The following is a 24186-nucleotide window of genomic DNA, read 5'->3' on the forward strand; positions in this document are numbered from 1 at the left end:
TTGGATTACATTGAATTACATTGTTACTGGATATTATTGGATTACATTGGATTTCATATTAAGAGTCTTCCTGTCAACATAACAGTGAATAAATCCCAACTTGCTTTATTTTCTTTGATATATTTCTTTAAAATAAAAATACATGTATATATTTATATTAAAATATTGGTAAATGATTAGTTTTTTTCCCCCGGTGTTCTCAGTGTAAATAGGAACCTAATACACTTTCTGCTGCGTTCCAGTCGGACTCATTTACTGTACGGAACAACAGTGATCCACGGAATTTCATCTCTATTTCAGTTATAATTTGCTTTCAATCGCTGATTAATCGCACAAATGGCTGATGGCGAAGATGATTACATGTCTGACGCTTTCCTGAACAAAATGTGAGTTTAAAACACGTGTTTTTGAAATGATACCCTGTTACTGCCAGAGTGAGTTTTATGTTTGCTAACGCGTTAGATATAAACAAACACAGAGTAACGTTTGTATTCACGCGCAATCAACAGTTCACATGCCAGTCTAAATGTAATGTAAGTTTCTTAGATCATTATTCCATGAAAATCTGCTGTGTAAACACTTAAAATAGCCATGAATGATGGTGAAGCGTTGCTATTTAAAACATAAAAATGGTAATACATGGTAAAAGCTGGTGTTCAGTTGTTTGTTATTTGACGTATTCTTTGAAGAATAGTGAAATGACATAACTTTGAAGAATGTACATAACATATTCATTTTTTTAAACATGAAATTAGTGTAAACCCCATATTACACCAGTAAAATATGCCAATACAGAAAATAAATACAGATGTTTGTTTAGAATTCATCTATTATTCCCACGTCCTCCTCATTCCACAAATAGCTCCTCATTGTGTCATACGTGTTGTTTTGCTCTTGCACATGTACAGCTCAGATGTTCGGCCTGGCGTGCCGATGGTGAAGCGAATGAAGGACGCCTTGAGAAAGGAGGCAGTGCAGAAAGAGAAGAACACACAGAACCGGCAGAAGAGCTTCAGAGAGCAGGAGCGAGAGAGTCGCGAGGCCGCGCTGCAAAGCTCCATAAGCAGTCAAAATAAAGGCTTTGCGTTACTGCAGAAGATGGGATATAAAGAAGGACAAGGCCTGGGAAAACAGGGTCAGTGATTGATTGGGACTTACCCAAAATTACCCAAAACATAATATAGTTTTGTGTACATAACAACGTGTTCTCGTGCTGCAGGTGCTGGACGGGTTGAGCCGGTTCCTCTCAACATCAAGACAGGTAGAAGGGTGTTTTCTGCTTTTGTATCGTTGATTATGCATTAAGACATTGTTCAGGAACCCTGATGTTTGCACACTGTTTCCAGACAGAGGTGGCATTGGAATGGAGGAACTCAAGAAGAGGAAAGCAGACGAGGAGCTTCAGAATTACCGGAGAAAAGTGCAGATGAAACAACACATGGAAAAGAAATCACTGGAGGATTTTAGGTATAAACCTGCAGATGATATCAAATCTTTTTGTTTGGGAATTTTTACTGATTTTATGAAGTGAATGCAATAACTTGGTAATATTTCACTTACTGGACTGAAGCAGTTTCAGTTTACTTGATCATTTTTAGAAAAATCATGAGTATCAAATATGATCTTCAGGCTTTTGAGGAAGGTTTATTACTTCATCTCTCAATCATCACTGTATTGCATTGCATTTTATGTTTTAAAATACAAACCTTTGATCATAAATATAATCATTTAAATATAATCTTACTAAGATATAGTGGCCTGGTTTCACAGACAGGGCTTAGATTAAGCCAGGATTAGGGCACCATTAGGACATTTAAGTAGCTTTTATTAACGTGCCTTAGAAAAAAAAACATTTCTAGTGTGAATCTTGAGACAAAACAATGGCACTGATATATTTTAAGATGTGATACGAAGTTGCTTTAAGTTAAAACAGATCAAACATGCATTTTAGTCTGAGTCTAGACTTAAGCCTAGTCTGTGACACCAGAGGTTAATTGGCAGATATTGATATTTATATGCATTTTATGTAAGTTTTGCAATGCTATTACAAAAATCTCATTGATTTACCTCACAAGCATCAGAATTTCATCTTTCTTTTTGTCCATATAAATATCAGCATCTGCCACAAATAATACATTTCTGCTCAGTTTGAGCCTCTGAATAAAACCAAGGTGTTTTTCCTCCATATTCTCACTATATCAGACTATATTAGCATAAAAGTCTGATGTACCAAATATGACACTCAACAAAAAGCACACATGGAAACTTTTATGTGAGATTTTCTTTAAAAAAGAAAGAAAGTGTTCAATACAATAGATTTGTCTGGCTCTGTCAGGCTTTAATCTTCTTTGAGGTTGAGTATCAGACAGTATTGCTCATCTTTATTACAGAGTGCGTATGAGAACCGAAAGAGAAGAGCGTCAAACACAGGGCGACCTGTGGAAGAGCCAGCGGGCCTGCGAGCAGCTGGACAGCCAGAAGGTCAGTCAAGTAAAGACTCGATCTTGAGGAACTGAGGAACTGAGGCTTCTCTGGGTTTCAGACTCGTGATTGACTCGTCTGCTGCTGCCATTCTTCTTCTAGGGCATCACTGCTCCCAGAGACAGCTGGTACTGGCCTGAAGTAGTGAAAGACGAGGAGGAAGAGCTTCTGGAGGAAGAGGAAACGAAACCTGAGGGAAGTGATGATGAGGAGGAGGAGGAGGAGCTAACGGTGAGTTGCACCTCAAACCTGTGTTTATGGCACTTTCACTGCTAATAAGCTAGTTTGGGGGGACATTTTTTATAATTTGTCTTACAATAACTTTGATAACAGGCTTGAATGTTTGAGCTTGATGAAGGAGATATTGAGAAAACTGAATGAGATTATTATTTTGTCTGTCATGCTGTCCTTTTATTTACATGCCTTTTATTTACATATATACATACACATACATGCATACATACATGTGTGTATACGCATGTATGTATGAATGTGTATGTATATATATATGCGTGTGTGTGTATATATATATATATATATATATATATATATATATATATATATATATATATATATGTGTGTATTTATATGAACAGAATTATGATTAAACTAGCTAATATTCAATATTATTTTAATATTTCTTAGTCTTGTAAAAATCGATTAATTGCATCTAACATAAGTTTGTAAATATATAATATAATATATACATAAAAAAAAATAATAAAAAAAAAAAAATATATATATATATATATATATATATATATATATATACACACACTTGTGTTAGATGTGATTAATTGATTTGGCAGCTCATATATATGTATTATGTGTGTGTGTGTGTGTGTGTATATGCATGTATGTATCGTATGTGATTAATTTGTAATATATTTAGATAATAAGATCTAAAAACATTATTTTAAAAAGTAATTTGACACAAAATGTTATTATTTTGAAGCGTTATCATGCTTTTGACTTTTTTTCCAGCCTTTAGACAAGCTGCAGTTTCTCACCTCGTATTTGCGAGGAGTCCATTTTTACTGCATATGGTGCGGGACGGCGTATAACGGTAAGAAGAGTTACAGTATAATGGCTGTTTGAGCTGATACATAAATTATGATTAAAACACTGAAGTGTTCTCGTCCAACAGATGAGGAGGATTTGAGCTCAAACTGTCCCGGCGACACGGCAGCGGATCATGACGACTAGACCAACGATCCAGAACACTTCCTTTTATTTGCAAAGCTGTGTTTAATATTTATGTTTACTGTTCATTTATTAAATGTTGCATTTATGTTTTGATTATAATTGTGTGTCCAGTTTTGTATAATTACTGATCTCTTTATTACCAATCACAAACATTTGTGCTTCCATATTTATTCATTTAATTACTTCCTAATGTTCAGTGCATTGTGGGATGGACTGTGACTATACTGTGATATTTACACATGAACAATAATTAATAGCTTTCCTAAAATTATATAACATAAAATAAGTTAAGCATAATTTAAAGTACTGCAGTTTTCTCCTAGAATATTACCAAACATTTTCATGTGGTTGTGCGTTTAGATTTAATGAATAAGGTTTATTAATTTATCTTTTCTGTTACTTGCCAAATTTCATACTCAGAAACATTTTATAATATTTTATGAAACCCAATGTAAAAAAGAGAAACAATTCATAAAACGTTTCGATTTTTTTTTTTTTTTTTTTAACATGTTGCAACACGTATTTTTAGTATTATGCCTGGTAATTTATTTCTCTGTACGTAAGAGAATATACATTTATATAATTGTACTTTAAAAGAACGTTATTTGTCAGGTAGGCGTGACCTATCAACATGCGGGGCTTTCGATTGGTTAATCCACTCTGTAGCGATGACGTTGAATTCCCGGAAATCGAAACTTAATGGAACTAAATGATATAAAGAAATGAAAGTTACGTATATTTGTAAGCTGTGATGGATGTCAGTGTGAACTGACACTATTAGTACCGTGTAAACCTGATATGAAATCACGGTAACGAGTGTTTTTGTGTTCGTCCGGTGAAGAAATGACATTCACGAGCTGATCAAGGTAAACACTCAGTGAACTTGTGTCGCTGTCTCTCTATGTAGTTATTTTTAACAGTGCAGTATGGAGTCTCTGTCAAGGAATTATATTTCTCTGCTGAATGAGTACCAGCAGAAGACACCATGCACAGTGAAGTATGAGGAGGGATCCAATGAGGGACCGAGCCACAACAAAACGTATGCAAATATGATTCATTCAATCAAAATACACATATACAATACAGTCGAACTGAGTGAAGTCTGCTGAGGATCAGTGTCTGTGCAAATGATACAAAGTCGATGATTGTAACATTATTGTAACTGACAACTATAAACTGTTTCGTGATCAAATGTTTTAATCTTTAATCTAAGATTCACCATGAGGGCTATTGTTAATGGTCAGCGGTTTCCTGATGGCACTGGGAAAACTAAGAAGGAGGCAAAGCAAAGTGCGGCCAAGAACGCCCTTGATGGCCTCAAGAGCTCTCCCAATCCCGAGTCTGTGAGTAGATATATGTTATTAACAATTATTAAAAATATTAACGCGCGCGCGTGTTACTTATATATAATAACTTATAAAAGTAACACACACGTTAGGGTTTCATGGGCACTTTCCATAGATCTGATTTTTAGCAGTACAAACTGTATAATCTACAGGCCGTGCAGAATTATTAGGCACGTTGATTTTCTGATCATATTTTATTCCCAGGAACATTTTGCCAATTCCAAACCATATTAATCTTAATAACTACTATTAATTTTGTATTTAATCATTTATAAGTGATATATAATTGTTCATGAAGGCTGGAAATGAAAAATGCCTTATTTTTAGGTGTGCAGAATTATTAGGCAAGTTTTCTTTTTCAGATAAAATAAGCCAAAAAAGAGATTTAACTAAGGCTGAAAAGTCAAAAATTATTAAATCCCCATGAGAAGAATGCAATACTAATGCAATACTAGAGATTGCAGTTAAGGCATGACCATTGGACAGTGAAATCCTCATTGGGTCAGCTGGGTCAGACAAAAACATGTGGAGAAGAAAAAACACATGTTAACTGCAAAAGAATTAAGAATTAAGGTGAAGAATTAAGTGTGAAACCATCAGGAACCCTTTAGTCTCCAGCGCCACCATTTTCCAGAACTGCAACCTACCTGGAGTCTCCAGAAGAGCAAGGTGTCAGGGTCTCAGAGACTTAGGTTAGACAAAGAATCCTAAAAAATGACCCCCACTTAATAAGAGTCACAAGCTGAAGTGTAATAAAATACATGAAGACTGTTTTTTTATAGGCTTTATAGACAGACAGATTGAGAGTGACTCTTGAAGGACCAGCACCACATCCTCTTCTACCACTATTTGAAGAATTCATCTTCCAGAATACGTTTTAATAAGTTTTGTGAGTTTATTTTTAGTCCATCTCCTACCCTGAAGTCCGTTTTGCAGAGATGGACTAAAAATTAACTCACAAAACTTATTAAAACGTATTCTGGAAGATGAATTCTTCAAATAGTGGTAGAAGAGGATGTGGTGCTGGGCCTTCAAGAGTCACTCTCAATCTGTCTGTCTATAAAGCCTATAAAAAAACATTTCATTTCCAGCCTTCATGAACAATTATATATCACTTATATATGATTAAATACAAAATTAATAGTAGTTATTAAGATTAATATGGTTTGGAATTGGCAAAATGTTCCTGGAAATAAAATATGATCAGAAAATCAACGTGCCTAATAATTCTGCACACACTGTATGTCCTAAACAACCTAATCATTCTGTATGATTTCTGTTTTATTTCGGTCAAAAGTTTGGAAACATTAAGTTTTTTTTTTTAATGTTTTTGAAAGCAGTCTCTTAATCTCACCAAGGCTACATTTATTTGATCCAAAATACAGTAAAAATGTAAAATATTATTACAATGTAAAACAGCTGTTTTCTATGTGAATATATAGTAACGTGTAATTTATTCCTGTGATCAAAGCTGAATTTTCAGCATCATTACTCCAGTCTTCAGTGTCACATGATCCTTCAGAAATCACTCTAATATGATGATTTGATGCTCAAGAAACATTTATGATTAATAATGTTAAACACTGATGTGCTGCTTAATATTTTTGTGGAAACCGAGAGACGTTATTTTTCAGGATTCTTCAATGAATAGAAAGTTCAAAAGAACAGCATTTATTATAAATAGAACTTTTTTGTAATATTTATTAATTGCATAAATATCTATTCTATATTTTTTTATCAGTTTAATATGCATTTGCTAAATAAAAGTATTAATTACCCATTAAGTATTCATTTCATACTTGCACCAAACATTTGAATCCCGTGTTTATTTAAAAAAAGAAAAAGCAGCTAAAATTGCTTTCAACATTGATAATAAAAAGATATTATATTAGAATGATGATGTGTGGCACTGAAGACTGGAGTAATGATGCTGAAAATTCTTCTTTGATCACAGGAATAAATTACACTTTAAAATATATTACAACAGAAACCAGTTATTTAAATTGTAATAATATTTCACAGTATTACTGTTTTTACTGTATTCTTGATCAAATGAATGCAGCCTTGGTGAGATTAAGAGACTACTAGTGTGTGTATGTAAAAAATGTATATATATTTATATATAAAGAGCATTCACAACATTAAATCTGTAATTAAAATGTTATATATGTAGCATGAAATAGTTGTTTGAGTCTAGCACTAGCACAGCTGTGTACATATTTGCTATTCTATATTTAAAATTTAATATTAATTTTATTGTAATAATTATGTTCTAGAGTATAATTGTATATGGAAATTCTTTTGAGAATGAATGTATCTGTCTTTAACTGCAGACGACGTCATCTGTTCAAAACATTTCCAACAACATGAATATACCCATGCGGAATTACACATGTTGGCTCAATGAACATTCACAGAAGAACAGGTTATTATTCAAGGCCTGTGAAAGCACTAAGATGGATCCAGGAAACTCTACTCAGTGAGTGTTCAATACATTTGCTCATATGCTTGATCTTCGGATTCATCCAGAAGAGAAAAGAAAATAAGTACTTGTTAAATGAAAACTTGCACAAATTGCCAAATTAATTCCAGCTCTTAGAAAGAAATACAACTTGATTCCAGACTTCTCTCTTGTCTTTTTTTGCTGCAGATTGTGTATTTATGTCTGTAAGTTTATCTGCGGTGATAGAGAGTTTCCGGAGGCTTATGGAATTAATAAGAAGGAAGCCAAAGAGGCAGCAGCTTCCCGCGTTTATGAAGAGTTATGCAAAACACAAAATACAGAGGTGACACAACATCTGTCTACTTGGATTATCTGTAATTTATGATTTGTGTTTGACATTCTATTTTGCATTTAAGGTCTTTGACGAGAACAGCAATAAAGCACAGGGGTCAGAGGTCGCAGCTTGTAGGTAAATAATGAACAACGATTATAATGTCAGACTTTTATCAATGCTTCTCAACTGCTCTTTCTTCAGGACAGACAATTGCTCATCTTAAAAGAAGCTAAAAAATATAGAAATTTATTTATATGTTTACTAAGCCAATAATTCACATTATGTTCAACACAAGCCACGTCTATCCTCACTGCAAGTGAATCCTTTTTCAATACAAACCATAGTCTAGATAGCTTGTTAGGGCTGAAGTTTATAGCATTTTTGAGGGCCTGAATCTGCTCGATAACTCTTGAAACTTTGCAGAGGTGGTGCAAATTATGTCTGATATGGGTTTCAGAATTCGGTGTTGCAAAATGGCTCGATTGCACCAGCTACAATATTTAAACAAAGTGCCCGGACAGCACATGTAACATCCCAATGCTTACAAAAAAAGTCTCTTGGAGCAAAACCCTAAACCCAACAGGAAGTCACGCATTTAGAATTTTATTTAGATATTAAGTCGGATCATCTTCATATTTGGTTAGTCTAATCTAAAGGCGTTTGCGATGCTACAGGTGTAACTCGAAAAATTAGAATATCGTGCAAAAGTTAATTTATTTCAGTAATTCAACTTAAAAGGTGAAACTAATGTATTATATAGACTCATTACATGCAAAGTGAGATATTTCAAGCCTTTATTTGTTATAATTTTGATGATTATGGCTTTCAGCTTATGAAAAGTTTCAAAATTTCTGAGATTTTGAATTTGGGGTTTTCATAAGCTCTGTAAGCCATAATCATCAAAATATTCATAATCATCAAAATCATCAAAGATCATAAAATAAGCCATAATCATCAAAATCATCAAACACGATATTCTAATTTTTCGAGTTTCACCTGTATATTGTGAAAACAGTGCTTGTCCGACAAAGTTCGATGTTTCGCCATGAAACAGGACGTTGTTGTAACTCAAGCATACAATGTCCAATCTGCCCTAAACTTGTCTCTGGAAATGTCCAGATTTTTAATACTTCTTGCTGACACTCATTTCAAGTATCATTTAGTCAACTATGTGACCACAGCACATTGAAAATCAACATAACCGGACATAAATGAGTTGTACAATTTCAAAGCGGAAGTGCATCACAAAGCTCAGTGCAAGTGCGTTTGATAATGCTTTTGATGATCTGACGACATCTACATGCCAATATTCAGGTATAGTCATGGCAGGAACTGTGGCAAATATAAATGACTTTGACATAGTCCTCCTATATTTACCCATTAAAATGCATATTGTCCACATGCATATCACACAACCTGTTTATGTTGGCATTTATGTAATTTACTGAGCTTCTTCTAACTGACATATTTATCTACTCTTTTTGTCCTTGAACTCCCAGTTGGGAACCACTGATTTAATAGGCTCTTTTACTATATTTTGCACATGTTGATCTGCTTATTTTGACATTTTGTCCTTGATTTAAGTCCTAGCCTGGACCGTCTGAGTTTGAGTATTGCTGATGATTCCCGAAGCTCCACGGCTGGCCACAACTACATTGCATATCTCAATGACTTCTGCCAGAAAAATAAATGTGTGCATGATTTCAAATTACTGGAGAAAAGAGGCCCTGCTCACAACCCAGAGTAAGTCTTGCACAGCCCGTCACAGTTCATATGTGTTCGATTTGGAAAGTAAAACTGACATTTCCTTCTTCAGGTTTGTATGTAAAGTTGTCATAGACGGGAAGGAATATCCTGAAGGACAAGGAAAAAACTTAAAAGAGGCGAAGCAAAACGCTGCTCAGCACGCTTGGACTGAACTCCGTGATCAGTCTGACTGGACCACACAGGCATGACCCTTCAGAAATTCAGCTTTGTGTGTGTACTCTGTGTTAGTGTTGACTAATGCACATGCATGTTTTATAATTAACAGAGTTCGGAAGATGACACCTCTTCACAAACCCAAGAGACGGCGTGAGTTTAAATGAATGAAACAACATTACGTTGTGCATATAATATGTGACCCAGGACCACAAAACCAGTCACATGGGTCAAATTTTTGAAATTGAGATTTATACATCACATGGAAGCTGAATAAATAAGCTTTCCATTGATGTATGGTTTGTTAGTATTTGGCCGAGATACAACTATTTGAAAATCTGGAATCTGAGGGTGCAAAAAAATCGAAACATTGAGAAAATCGCCTTTAAAGTTGTGCATTTATGTCGTGATTGTGCTGCATTCACTCACAAAAATATTTTTTTTATATATTTACAGTAGGAAATTTACAAAATATCTTCATGGAACTTGATCTTTACTTAATATCCTAATGATTTTTGGCATAAAAGAAAATCGATAATTTTGACCCATACGATGTATAGTTGGCTATTGCCACAGATATACCCGTGCGACTCGTGACTGGTTTTGTGGTCCAGGGTCACATATGTAATGATATAAAGATGCAATGCAGTTGACTGTTCATCTGTTTTATAGTAAATCTGAGGATGCACGACTCTCATCAAACAGCCCGTGTGAAACTCCCAGCTCAAGTGATAATGTCATCTTCAAAGACGCATCTGCGGTCAGTTCTCCGATGGCCATAAGTCCTGTGAGTCCAGTCTGTGTTATTGGCAGCATTTGCATTTTTGACTTCAAGCAATAACGTATGAGAGGCTATTAGTTTCATAAAACATACTGTATTTTTAACATTTTATATTTGAACTTATGAAATACAAACTGTATTACAGTGTGTGAACCTGGAGCCTGTGAGACTGGATGTGAAGCCGAGAATAAAGTAAGCTTTTACAGTTGTTAAATGTCATATTTTAGATTTTACATAATTTTTTCATCATCAATAATAAAAAATATACATTTTCTTTTTAGATTAGCACCAACTTTTCTTCTGTCACCTAACGGCCTGGCCCAGGGTAAAGAGGTATTGGAACATTAATAAGTTAACAATAACATAACAATGTTAATAATTAATAACATAACAATGAAAGTTTACTGTAACAATGAAAAAGTGTGGAGTGTTTAGGGAAGCATAACATATGCGAGGTTCAGGTTGTGTATGCTGTGCTTCATTATATGATAGAGCTGCTCGATTAATCATTAAAAAATTACAATCTCCATTCAAATACCCATATGATCTTATTCCTAAATGACAGCTATTAAACCTTTGACAAGTACGATCACAGCAAACATTTAGAGAGCAGTTGTCAAGTATAGGTATGAAATATCTTTCCAACCACACAGTATCATTATTCCTGTCTTACAATCATTCAAATGATCACAGGGGATAAAAGTTTATAGTTCGGATATAAATACTGATGTCTACGGTATCAAAATATAGTAAATCAATTTTTTTAAATGTAACTTGATGCTTTAAATAAAGAGGGTATCGATACATTGTGACTGTTAAAAAATGTATTTGTCATTGAGTCATTCATTCAATAGACTCATTCAAAAACCAGATTCATCCAGTGATGAAACAAGTGAAGTCTTTATGAGTGAGTCATTGAATCATTCACTCAAACCATTAAAAAAAAAAAAAAAAAGTATTCATTAATAAAACAAATTTAAATAGATTGCAGCAATCAACATTTGTCAGAACCTCTAGTAAATGACGTTATTTTGTTTAGTTGTCTATGTGATCTCTACATAAAAAAAAAAAATCGTGATTCTCAGTTTATCCAGAATCGTGCAGCTCTCTTATATACGAGTATCCTCCATAAAGTAGTGGCTGTAAAATCTGTAAAATGAGACCAATGGAAAGGGAAATTCAAAGTTCTAACTTGGTGTTTATGAATCCAGTTTCAATGCATCTCCAAAGTAAGAAAAGTGTCTTTTAAATGAGTTTTTTTCTTTTATTTGATTGTTTCTTATATTTTCATTCGCAGAATGTTCCTAAAATGAATGCACACAATCTGGCAAAGTCATCTGGAGATCAACCTTCAATCCAAGCTGTAAAATCAAGGCAAATCATAACCTAATTGTTTTAATTTTTAACTATGCAGTTTATTACAAATGTTTTTGTCAGTCAGTATAGCTTTTTGAAAATAGTTATGTTTATCTTTGTAGGTTTTTAGAAGACTTTGACTCAATAAATCCGATTGGCAAAGGTGGCTTCGGACGAGTTTTCAAGGCAAGACGAAAGCTGGAGAACAAATATTATGCTGTGAAGATCGTGAAGAGTCGAGAGTAAGTCAATTAAAAGTTTATCATCTTAATGTAATTTAATTTGGCTTTTAATTGCTTGTATGTCTATGATGTCCAAGAAAAGGCACAATAGCAATATACCTTTTGTTTTTGTACTACATCTACATAACGTCATGATATCTTCTGTTTCTCCACAGTAAAGCTCTTCGTGAGGTTGGTGCTTTGGCTGGTTTTAATAACGCCAACATCGTCCGCTACTTCACAGCTTGGGAAGAGGACACGGCGTACAGATACGAGTCTTCAGAGACCCTCTCAGAGTAATTCAGCAAAACACAACTCGTTCTAAAACAAACAAGGGCCTGCCTGACTAGGACTGGGTATCGTTTGGATTTTAACGATTATGATTCTTAGCGATTCCTAATTTCGATTCCAATAAGGTTAAAAAAAAACCTAAGATATCATTCACATTTTAAGTCACATCATTTAAAGTCTTATTGCAAAACAATTCATTGTAGCTGAATACCATGAACAAAAATCAACAGGCTAAAGAACACTCACACAAGGAACGCTTGCCTGTGGTTTAAAAATACCATAGAAAAACAACTAGCCTAACTAATATAAATTTCAAGCATTATTAAAGACAAATAAACACTCAGTAATTAAAAAAGAACAAATAAAAAATGATCAATCACAGCAAATAAATACAACTGAACAAATGCACGATTGAAATAAACAGTGTTTTAAGCATTTCAGGTATTCGGGTACACAAACTAATCAAATGTAAAATAACACTGAATGTATGTATAAATGTATTTATAACACTTTATAAATAAAATATACATTACAAATATAGTTAAAAAAGTTATTCAGTCAAGAACGAGTGAATTTTCTCTTTGTCTTTTGTTTGATTAGTGTTGTTTTTATAGAGAATGCAGCTGCAATATTAGGCTGCTGTCACTTTAAGAGCTGCACAATATAGTATATACTGTTACTCATGCCTGCAGCTCAGAAAACTGCGTGAGTCGACTCGCTCTTGAATGGTTTAAAGTCATATTAAAGGGTTAGTTCACCCAAAAATGAAAGTTCTGTCAGTAATCACTCTCCCTCATGTTGTTCCAACCCCGTAAGACTTTCGTTCATCTTCAGAACACAAATTAAGATATTTTTGATGAAATCTGAGAGCTGTCTCACTCCTCCATAGGCTTCTATGGGATTGAAACTTGCCGGTCCAGAAAGTTAGTAAAGACATCGTTAAAATAGTCCAAGTGACTACAGTGGCTCAACCTTAAAGGTCCCATGACATGCTACTTTTTGTAGGCTTTAATATAGTCCTTAGTGGTCCTTAGTACTGTATCTGAAATCTCTTTCCAAAAATTCAGCCTCGGTGCAGAATTATAGCCACTACAAGCCAGTCCCAGAATGAGCTTCCTTCAGACGGGCCGTTTCGGTGTCTGTAGCTTTAAATACTAATGAGGAGGAGAAAGGCGGCGCAAGGTGGAGGGTGGGTGTGGCCTTGACCATCTTGCGCAACGGTACCATCCATGTTTGTTTATGTTGGATATATTGCAATGGCACGAAGACACGCAGTCGTTCAAGCATTTCAGTTTGACCCAGAATCTGATCCAGATGGAGAAGCAACGGATGAAGAAGTTGCAATTCAATTTCCGAATGGTTAGTTTAAAATATTATGTCTGGATACGGTACTTTATTCGGATGGTTTACAGTTATTATCATGTAGCTAACGCGAACCTACTGTTGCCTTTTCATGAGAGATCTGTAACTTCTGTAATTTATCTTATTACAATTACATCAAGCTCTGCGATCTTGAAATACGGATATCGCGCGTGCCATATAACCAACAGGAAAACGGTTATCCAAATAACAAAGAAATGTACAACACTCGCGTTACAGTGTGTGTAACTTGATGCTGTTTACCTTTACATTAGCGTAAGTAACTGCATAGAATGTGACAGCCACATTCTACGTGTAACAAGCTAGGTAACCATAAACAGTAAAGCAACACACTTATATCATTTGTTGACTTACTTGTCCGACGTTCAGCAAGCCCAGCTCTGTATTGACCATTCGATGTTCATTTGTACATCCAATTATTGAGCAATTATTATGCTTCGCTCGCTCAAAAGCCATGATATCTCTCGTGGACAAACTAAAATCGCGCGCGCGCGTTCCTACTTCCTAGCGCATTTTCTCATGAGCAAGAAATATTCTCTGGGCGGGCAAAGCAGAGAAAGGGGAGGAAACGTCATAAATAACGTCTTATATAACGTCATAAGGAGGAGATTCAAGATCAGCCCGGTTGAGCTTCCATTTTCTCAAAGGCAGAGAAAAATAGCAAAAGCTTGATTTACACCGAATAAAATTTCTAGAAACTTGGGGACCATATATACAGGCTAGGGGAACTCATATTAATGTTAAAAAACCTCAGAAAGTGGAAATTTCATGTCATGGGACCTTTAAGTTTATCAAGCGACCAGAATACTTTTAGTGTGCAAAAAAAGAGACTTTATTCAACTCTTCATTTTCTTCTGTGTTTCTCTGAGTGAGTTCACGTAGTGTAACAGCGCAGCGCGGAGGCTCACTATTGGCCGACACTGGTCATGTGTGTGATGCGTGATGCTGACTCTGAGGCCAACACAGAAGAATATGAAGAGTTGAATAAAGTCATTATTTTTGTTTGTTTTGCGCACACTAAAAGTATTCTCGTCGCTTGATAAACTTAAGGTTGAGCCACTGTAGACACTTGGACTATTTTAAACATTGTCTTTACTAACTTTCTGGACCGGCAAGTTTCGATCCCATAGAAGCCTATGGAGGAGTGAGACAGCTCTCAGATTTAATCAAAAATATCTTCATTTGTGTTCTGAAGATGAACGAAAGTCTTACGGGGTTGAACAACATGAGGGAGAGTAATTTTTGGGTGAACTAACCCTTTAAAATGCACAAAAAAGGAATCTATAAGAGAATCTTAATTATTTTATGACAAGTATCCGACTCCTGACCTCAAGTATTTGATTCCAGAATTGGAATCGATTTCCGATTCCCGACCCAATGCCTGACTGAAAGTGTTGCATGACTCCTCGACACAGACGCAACGCATTAATAGCAATAGTCATGCAGTCCCTATTGTTCTACTAACATTAACATTAACATGGACTTAAAAAAAAAAAAAAAACATCAAACATTTGTTCTGCTAAAAATCCATGTATCTGTTGGCTTTAGTTCTGGCAGTGGCCAGGGGACAAAGTTCCTCTACATTCAGATGGAGCTTTGTGAGGGAGACACGCTGCGTGCCTGGATTGATAAAAGAAACTCTTCAAAGGAACGTTTCCCAGAGAGGAGAACGGATGCGGCATGGATCAGCAGAGAGGTGCTGACGGCCGTGGACTACATTCACTCCAAGGGATTGATCCACAGAGACCTGAAGGTGAGCACCTCGCTAAAATGAGCTTACATCAGGCATCGGACACAACTCAGAATTAAAGAGCTCATGAACTGTGAAATCAAATGAACTTTTGACATAAGGGGCCCTATTTTAACAATCTGAAAAGCAAGTATCAAACGCGAAACGCAAGTAACTTTGTGGGCGGATCTCTCGCTGTTGCTATTATACCGGCGGGATAAATGACTCTTGCGCTCGACGCAAATCTAAAATGTGTTGGTCTGAAGTCGCTTCATTACTCATAGGTGTGGTTTGGGCGTAACGTGAAATAAACCAATCAGAGCGTCATCTCACATTCCCTTTAAGAGCAGGCGCGCTTGTTCCATGGCGGATTGCTATTATAACGGCGGATTTGCCAGACGCACGCCAGGAGCGGTTCACAGCCGAGGAGACCGACGTTCTCGCCAGGGCCGTAAAACACAGAGAAGTGACATTGGGGACGGAGAAACACACCCAGATTAGCTTCGGTTAAACAGGCGTATGATAATCTGGGTAAATGTGTAAGATAGATTTATGCCTATTTTTTCACATCTTCATGGACACAACAATTTCGCTCATGTGGAATATTTTTCCTTGTAATTATGTATGGTTTGGAAAAATGTCAACTGTCTGTGTAGATGAGAGAATCAAAGTGTATGAGCGTTGTGCACACGCTACATTATGGCCAAGCATGCGCCCTTAAAATAGCATCTGAATAACGCGCCACTGACTTTAGACGAGGTTTCTCCTGGTCTGTGGTGGAATTGTTTTCTGAAACTGCAAAATAGCACCAGGGAACGTTTGCGCCGGAACACGCCTCCTCTTTCCCTGAGCCGCCCCCGGGAGCGCAAGTTCATTCCCTAATTTACCGACGTGCGTCTGTGGAGGGAAAAGTCTGCTGTGCGTCGGGGGCAAAATAGGAACAGAGTGTTTGAAAGAGAGGGTCAAAAGCAGGATAGAAATATTACTTTGTTTTTTGTCGTAAAAACTTGCTAAGAATATAAATGGACCTCTGAGAACATAATAAAAAATAAAAAAATGCAGTTCATGACCTCATTAAGAACTGGCTCCCATTTAATCCTTGAGTGTGAATTTGAACTGAATTGGCCACGACATAACGAAATGAAATATAAATGGAAATGACAGCAAGAGGAATTTAATAAGTCAATGCAGTCACCCAACTGAGGAAATTCATTAGTAAATGAAAATAAATGTATTAAATGTAATGAAAAATATATGCCTATATAAGTGTCATTTCAAACATTAATTATTAACATGATCTAATGTTTCTGGAATGTATGTTTATGTTCAACAGTAAAATATACTGAAAAATTAAATGTATTAATAAAAAAAAACTACATTGATTTAAAAAAAAACACATTATAATTCAATTCAAATTACAACATTCTGTTTGCTACAGGAATTTAAATTAAGGAGGTAAATTTGAATCTGTGTTATTTTAGTATTATTAATTAACTATATTATGTGTGTATATATATATATATATATATATATATATATATATATATATATATTATAGTTTTTATTCATATTTTGAATTTCTGTTTTCATTTTAAATTTGAGACATTTTGTTGTGTGAATTTGTATTTTTTTATTTCTTTTTTAAACATGTCTATAATATAGTCATAGGGTTAATTTTTGTTTTTATTTCAAGTAACAGTTTAATTTAACCCTGTTTTGGACTCAGCTTTGATCGCTCTGTTTCTTTGTTTCAGCCTCTAAACATCATGTTCAGCAGTGATGGAGGAGTGAAGGTTGGAGACTTCGGCCTCGTGACTGCAGCAGAAAATGACAACGATGAGCCTCTGCTGGAACGGACTAAACGAACAGGAACCCGGAGTTACATGAGCCCGGAGCAGGTGAGTCACTCAGATCAACATGAAACGCTGTTCACAACCCATAATCCAAATAAAAACTATTGGAGTGTTCAGTGATGAATCATGCACAGGAATTTGCATTTAGAAAGTAGAGTCTATTTTGATTTCATCTTAATTATAATGATTCATACAGTGTTTAAATGCTTTTTATTGTTGCAAACTGAAAATGTAGGCGACTCAAACATCCTATGACAGAAAGGTGGACATATACGCTCTGGGCCTCATATATTTTGAGCTCGTCTATAATCTCATCACAGCGCATGAAAAGAAAAAGGTTTGATTTCATCTTTTAGATAATAATAATACAATCTATGCATTCATCTTTAACTATATCTGATATGTTATAAGGAATTAAGTATTTCTTTTTTTGTTGTTGTGACTTTTAGATTTGGGATGATATAAGAAGATATAGGACTTTTCCACTTAATTTCTCCAAGGAATTTAGCTTTGAGGTGAGTGTAATTCACAATCAGCTTTCCTGTAGCTCAAACATTAGAGCGTTGGCGCTTGCAACTCCAAGGTCATGGGTTCGATTCCCAGGGAAAGCAAGAACTGATAAGAATGTAAATGTGTACCTTGAAATGCAATGTAAGTCGCTTTGGATGAATAAATCGATAAACGAAATAAAACGATCAAAATGTTGAAATTGAGCATGCTTTTTCTTTAGTGCAAGTGCTGAAATGATGAATGCCTGCTATGATCACTTACTCAAAGATGAGCATTATCTAACATGCTGTCTCTTTTCTCGGGTGATGCTGATGAAATAGCACAAGCTCATAGAGCGAATGTTGAGCGCCAGTCCTGAAGACAGACCAGACGCCACAGAGCTGATCAGAGAACTGGATCAATACTCCACACTCCTGAAGACAGATAAAGACATTAAGACCTTCTGATGAGATCTCTTCTTCTCTTTATGCATTTATAATTATAGCAGTTGCTTATACTGTAACATTTCAGGTGAAGAAGATGCTTCTATAGAGCAACTTACAAAAAGTGCTTTAGATTCAGACTGATAGTCAACAGATGGCGAGTGTGCAATTCAATCTTAAGCAACTACATTTTAAAAAAAATTTAAATTGTGTCATTTACTCATCCTCATGCTGTTTTTTTTTCCATATACCAAAGTGTGTTCCACAAAAGAAAGAAAAACTTGTGTTACAAAAATTACAAAATGTGCAATTTACATTGTCTAAAAACTCATTTCTGATTCAGTCTGTTTCTTATTTGCATGAATTACATTTGGAACAGAAGTTGAATCTGTCAGCTTTTGTTATTGTGTCCGTATGTGTTATGTATGTGTATGAGTTTTGATGTGATCACAGAGCTTGGTAAAGGAGGCTTTGGATGCGTTTATAAAGTAAAGCATAAATTTGATGGCAAGATCTACGCTGTAAAGAAAGTCGTCTTAACTGGGTAAGATTATACAAGTAACAACAAAGTTATATCTAATTTTAGAAAGGACAGTTGTCATGAGTATGTGGTATAAAAAAAAAATCACAAAATTGACATGTATTTATGTCTAAAAACTCATTTCTGATTCAGTCTGTTTCTTATTTGCATGAATTACATTTGGAACAGAAGTTGAATCTGTCAGCTTTTGTTATTGTGTCTGTATTGCATAATATTCTGGAGCTAAAATCATGGAGCTTTTAATCTCGTCTACAGGTTATGGAATCATATGTTGTGCGAAAAAGTGGTACATTTGGGGCAATATTTATACTTTTACTGTTTGTGAATCTGATTGGATACTGTTGGCATGTTCCTGTGAAAATAAAAATCTTTAACTGTACATAAATACTAAAACTGCCTGGCTGTCATTGTAAATAAGAATCCTATTGACTGCATAAAGGTCCAAATAAATGCATTCTCCTTCATATGTGTCAAGATAAAATGTCAAAATTAGGTTGACAGCTGATCAAAAAATATGATCAGATTATTCCAGAACGTGTCAGCTAAAGTTTTAACATACGTGTAGATTTAAAAAGTTTAGTTTTTAAGTAAAAGGTCAAAGTGTTAAAAGTCTTCATATTCAGTATCAAAAGGGAGTGACGGCATGTGGTAAAACGTGAAATCATTCGTCATGTATACGTCAGAACAGCGAACTTATGGTTACCATTTACCTTTATGTAAGCTCTTTAATGAATGAATATTTAAATAAATAATTAGAGAATACATTTTGTAATATATCAGACGGATATGTTTCCAAATCACCCATAAACCTTTCCCGAATAAACATTTTTATTATTATTATTATTTATTTATTTTTATGCTATAGTAATTTTCCATTTTTTTCCCTAAATAGTGTGTTGTGTATATTTTAACTAAGCAATTGAAGAATAAACATAAACGTTTGCAATGCTGACTCGAAACTTAGAGATGGGCAGGTTATAACGTGTAAGTACAGCTCAGCTGAGGAAAGCGAGGAGGAATCGAAACCGAAAGTTCTAGAAGGCTGGTTTAAATTCCCACACGGGACTCTTGTATGAGTTTTGGTCTCTAGACCGACCGGAGAAGGAGCAGGACAATAATCTGACAGCATCTGAGCTGTATTAAAACATTTGGACAGAAGCAAAATGTCTGCCGACTCTGAAATGGAGAGGAAGATCGTTGACTTCTTGAGACAAAATGGCAAAAGCACAGTTTTAATCATTTTTAAAGAATTCGGACTAAACAGATCCACCGCGAACAGACATTTGTACAGCCTAGAGAGATCAAAACAGGTGTTTAGGACTAACGAAAATCCTCCTGTTTGGGATCTAATGGAGAAGAAGAAGAACGAGATCAAACACACAATCAAACCAGAGCAGAAGTCCCCGACGACAAGAGAGACAAGAGACTCAAGCGAAGAGAAACATGTGAGGGATCTGCTGAAATCAGGAGGTTTAAAGGCCCATGAAATCGCCAAATCCCTGGAACTGCCACGACAAACCATTAACAAACAACTGTACGATTTGGAGAAGAAAGGTAAAGCACAGAAATGTAGAAAAAGCAACGTGTGGACTCTGAATGACGAGGAGAGCAATGAAAGTTACAACCAAGAGAGGTTTGTGTTGTGTTTATTTTATTAAAACACTTACAATCGTGATTTATAATGACTCTTTGCATTTGGTGAGCCAATGCTTTGAATTTTTATTTAATTATTTTTTATTGATTTATGATTTGTTATTGATTAGTTCCTGTTCCAGTGATCATAGACTGGGCTCAAATTCAGGGTAAGCAATATTTTGTGTCCACCAGAGTAACTTACAGTATAATATTCAGGGGGAAAAAACATTCAAACAAAATGTTTTAAATTAATGTTCTGTTAATAGGATAATGCATAATGATTTGCTGCTGTATATTGCTGTCTGACATGTTTCTATCATCTATAGGTTGTCTCAGAGTTTTGATGTGATCACAGAGCTTGGTAAAGGAGGCTTTGGATGCGTTTATAAAGTAAAGCATAAATTTGATGGCAAGATCTACGCCGTAAAGAAAGTCGTCTTAACTGGGTAAGATTATACAAGTAACAACAAAGTTATATCTAATTTTAGAAAGGACAGTTGTCATGAGTATGTGGTATTAAAAAAAATCACAAAATTGACATGTATTTATGCATACATTCATTCATTTGTTTATGCATTTAATTATTTATTCATACATTTATTTATTTATTCATTCATGCATTAATTCATACATTTATTTATTCTTGCTTTTATTTATTATTTATTCATACATTTATACATACATTCATTTATTCATGCATTTATTTATTCTTACATTCATTCTTACATTAATTTATTAATGCATTTATTTATTTCATGCATTAATTCATACATTCATTTATTCATGCATTCATTTATTATTTATTCATGCATTTATTTATTTATTTCATGCATTAATTCATACATTAATTTATTCATGCATTTATATATTTATTCATGCATTAATTCATACATTTATTAATGCATTTATTAATCATGCATTCATTCATGCATTTATTTATTCATGCATGGATGCATTCATTCACTCATGTATCATGCATTTATTTATTTATTTCATGCATTAATTCATACATTAATTTATTCAAGTATTTATATATTTATTCATGCATTAATTCATACATTTATTAATGCATTTATTAATCATGCATTCATTCCTGCATTTATTTATTCATGCATGCATGCATTCATTCACTCATGTATCATGCATTTATTTATTTTATTCATGCATTTATTTGATACAGGAAAGCTGATTCCGAGGTGAAGGCATTGGCCAGAGTAGATCACCCAAACATAGTGCGCTACATTACATGTTGGTCAGATTCTGAGAACTGCACATCAAACCAAGTGTCCAAGTAAGCAAGTCTCCATCGTTTTTTCATAAAACACTGAGTGCTTCTCAATAATGACGTTTATGTGTTTTATGTTCAGCACATCAGGTTCTTCATCAGATGTAGTGACCTTTGAGAGATCCGGAGGTGAAGAGAATGATGATGATGATGATGATGATGATGATGATGATGATGATGACGATGTCAGTGATGAAGTCACATCAGGAATGGAAAGTCTGAGAGTGACAGCAGAGTAAGTCCAGTAGTCTTCTTCGTTCGTTTGTTTTTACTCCTATTACTACAGAGTTAGCTCAACTGGTAGAGATAGAATATGCACATACTGATAAATTGTGTAACTTGAGTTGCATCAAGTTCATTTCACATTCACAAAAGCACAGCAGCAAAAAAACATCCAATTATTTAACATGCACAAACTGGAGAAAAATAAAATGTTAAAAAATATTATGAAATGACCCCCTTAAGATAATACCACACATTATTAAATATTAACCTACAAGTCAAGCCTGTTCCTTCTCTCTGTGTTTCAGCAGCAGGACGTATTTGTTTATTCAGATGGAGTTCTGTGAGGGAGGAACTCTGACTACATGGATAAATGACAGAAACTTTAGGGAAATTAAGAGAACCACAATGGATATCCATCAAATATTTTATGAAATTATCAGTGGAGTGGAATACATCCATTCAAACAATCTCATCCACAGAGACTTGAAGGTATTTCCTTTTAGTTGAAAGGAGGCAACTAAACTTGTGATTGAACAGATAAGCATTTTACCCATATGTACTTTCCTTATAGCCTGATAACATATTGTTCAGCGCCGATGGCCAAGTGAAGATCGGAGACTTTGGGCTGGTGGTGCATCAGATCACTGACAGCGGTGACCCCATAGAGAGGTCAAACAAAGGAACACCACCATATATGAGTCCTGAGCAGGTGATGACACATTTATTGTCTCTCAGAGAAACATTTAGACTGTAAAAACTTAAATAAATTTAAATAACAGAATGTTTACCTTAGAAAAATGGGAGGAATTATGACGAAAAAACAGACATATTTCCACTTGGACTCATATGGTTTGAGATGCTCTGGAAAATATCGACTGGCAGAGAGAGAGCGAAGGTCAGTTGTGTTTAATGACAGTATGCATTACCAATATCTGCACACACAAAAAAAGTATTTTAGTAATTAATCCGTTTTTGTTTTGTTTTTTGACGTTGCAGCTGTGGCCAGATCTGAGAAATCAAAGGTTACCGGAAGGTTTCTGTGACAGTTATCCGACTGAAGTAAGAAACTTGATTTTACCTTCAAATAAATGTTGATTAAATGTTGATTAAATAAAGTTTAGCCTATAATTTAGCTATGCTTCTTTTTTAGAATAAATTCATCAAGCAGATGCTGTCCTTTACACCAGAGGACAGGCCACAAGCAAAAGACATCAAAGAAAAACTTGAGATGTTTTTCTCTCTGGATCAGAATCTGTTAAGCCAGAAAACAATCTGAGAAAACTGCCACAGTTTGGTAGAGTCAACTCAAAATAATGTTTTACCGCAGAATACTTTGATGATTCTATTGATTAACTGTTTAATGATCTCTCATTAAGGTGATAAATAATATAAAATCATAACATGTTGAGAATTTCTTCTAGTATATTTTATATATTTTACAAGTTACAGTTCAGTCTCAATCTTGTTTTACTTTTTAAAAATGCATTTTAATAATGATGTGAGGCTACTTTTTACAAAACCGACCATGAACGGAATTTCACAACATTACTGTAATGTTGGCTGCAATATTAAAATGTATTTACAATTGCTACTAAAGTATCATTTTTCTCAAAGTTGCAATTGGATTTGGTTACAATGTAACCAGAATGCAACCAAAATGCATCATTGTGTAATGTGAAAACATGTTGTGCATGAATATTTCTGCTCAAGCTTATTTTTTGACGAAAGTGCTGTATGTGTGTGTAAATGTGGCATAAAAAAATAAAGAAAAAATATAATATGTCATTATTATGTGTTGTTAATACTTACAATACGTATAATAATTCTTAATATATTGGATAAAGTATCATACTCACATTTTGTTATAAATTATATTCGTTTTTTATAACAAAAAATGATAGTGGCACAACAATTGAATTTTGTTTCATTGCTTTAGTTTAAAAGAATGTTACCATTGTGCCTTCTAAAATAAAAAAATATATATGAAAAATTCCATATGTTTTGGAAATATTTTTTAAACATATTTTCTTGACAATATTGTTTTGACTGGTAATCATTTTATAGTTTTTCCCGTTATTAATGATGGAGGATGGCAATGCTCGCCTCTTTCCACTCGGTGTCGCTGTAACTGCGCTGATTGTCCTCACGTGCATTTCTGTACTACACAAAGTTTGTAAGTTCTCTTTCAAACATACGTTTCAGTGTCTCACTATGGGATACGCCCCTT

General features: G+C 34.6%; 3 protein-coding genes across 5 annotated transcripts; all 3 read left to right on the plus strand.

Moving 5' to 3' along the window:
- Nucleotides 1-233: 233 nt before the first annotated feature.
- Nucleotides 234-3786, plus strand: gpatch11 (G patch domain containing 11). Its single transcript, XM_084093747.1, has 8 exons — nt 234-386; nt 909-1135; nt 1220-1261; nt 1347-1467; nt 2391-2481; nt 2584-2712; nt 3466-3547; nt 3629-3786. The coding sequence occupies exons 1-8, from the start codon at nt 337-339 to the stop codon at nt 3685-3687; spliced, it is 801 nt and encodes a 266-aa protein (XP_083949873.1). The 5' UTR covers nt 234-336; the 3' UTR covers nt 3688-3786.
- Nucleotides 3787-4323: 537 nt separating this feature from the next.
- Nucleotides 4324-19207, plus strand: eif2ak2 (eukaryotic translation initiation factor 2-alpha kinase 2). 2 transcript variants are annotated; one of them, XM_084093744.1, is made up of 20 exons: nt 4364-4496; nt 4595-4726; nt 4901-5030; nt 7367-7512; nt 7684-7819; nt 7893-7945; nt 9395-9553; nt 9627-9759; nt 9843-9883; nt 10403-10517; nt 10657-10703; nt 10793-10844; nt 11809-11885; nt 11990-12109; nt 12265-12384; nt 15308-15512; nt 17243-17386; nt 17577-17678; nt 17791-17856; nt 18172-19207. In XM_084093744.1, the coding sequence occupies exons 2-20, from the start codon at nt 4614-4616 to the stop codon at nt 18295-18297; spliced, it is 2085 nt and encodes a 694-aa protein (XP_083949870.1). In that variant the 5' UTR covers nt 4364-4496; nt 4595-4613; the 3' UTR covers nt 18298-19207. The 2 variants fall into 2 exon arrangements, with proteins under 2 accessions (XP_083949869.1, XP_083949870.1); XM_084093743.1 differs by having other exon boundaries at nt 4324-4726.
- A 557-nt stretch (nt 19208-19764) lies between these two features.
- Nucleotides 19765-23924, plus strand: pkz (protein kinase containing Z-DNA binding domains). 2 transcript variants are annotated; one of them, XM_084093745.1, is made up of 10 exons: nt 19765-20447; nt 20578-20616; nt 20776-20895; nt 21630-21740; nt 21817-21969; nt 22265-22448; nt 22531-22668; nt 22753-22854; nt 22956-23018; nt 23110-23924. In XM_084093745.1, exons 1-10 carry the CDS (start codon nt 19978-19980, stop codon nt 23233-23235), a joined length of 1506 nt encoding a protein of 501 aa, XP_083949871.1. In that variant the 5' UTR covers nt 19765-19977; the 3' UTR covers nt 23236-23924. The 2 variants fall into 2 exon arrangements, with proteins under 2 accessions (XP_083949871.1, XP_083949872.1); XM_084093746.1 differs by having other exon boundaries at nt 19827-20447; nt 22268-22448.
- The last annotated feature ends 262 nt before the right edge of the window (nt 23925-24186 follow it).

The sequence above is a fragment of the Abramis brama genome (genome assembly GCF_963993115.1).
Source record: "Abramis brama genome assembly, chromosome: 19".
Taxonomy (NCBI): Eukaryota; Metazoa; Chordata; class Actinopteri; order Cypriniformes; family Leuciscidae; genus Abramis; species Abramis brama.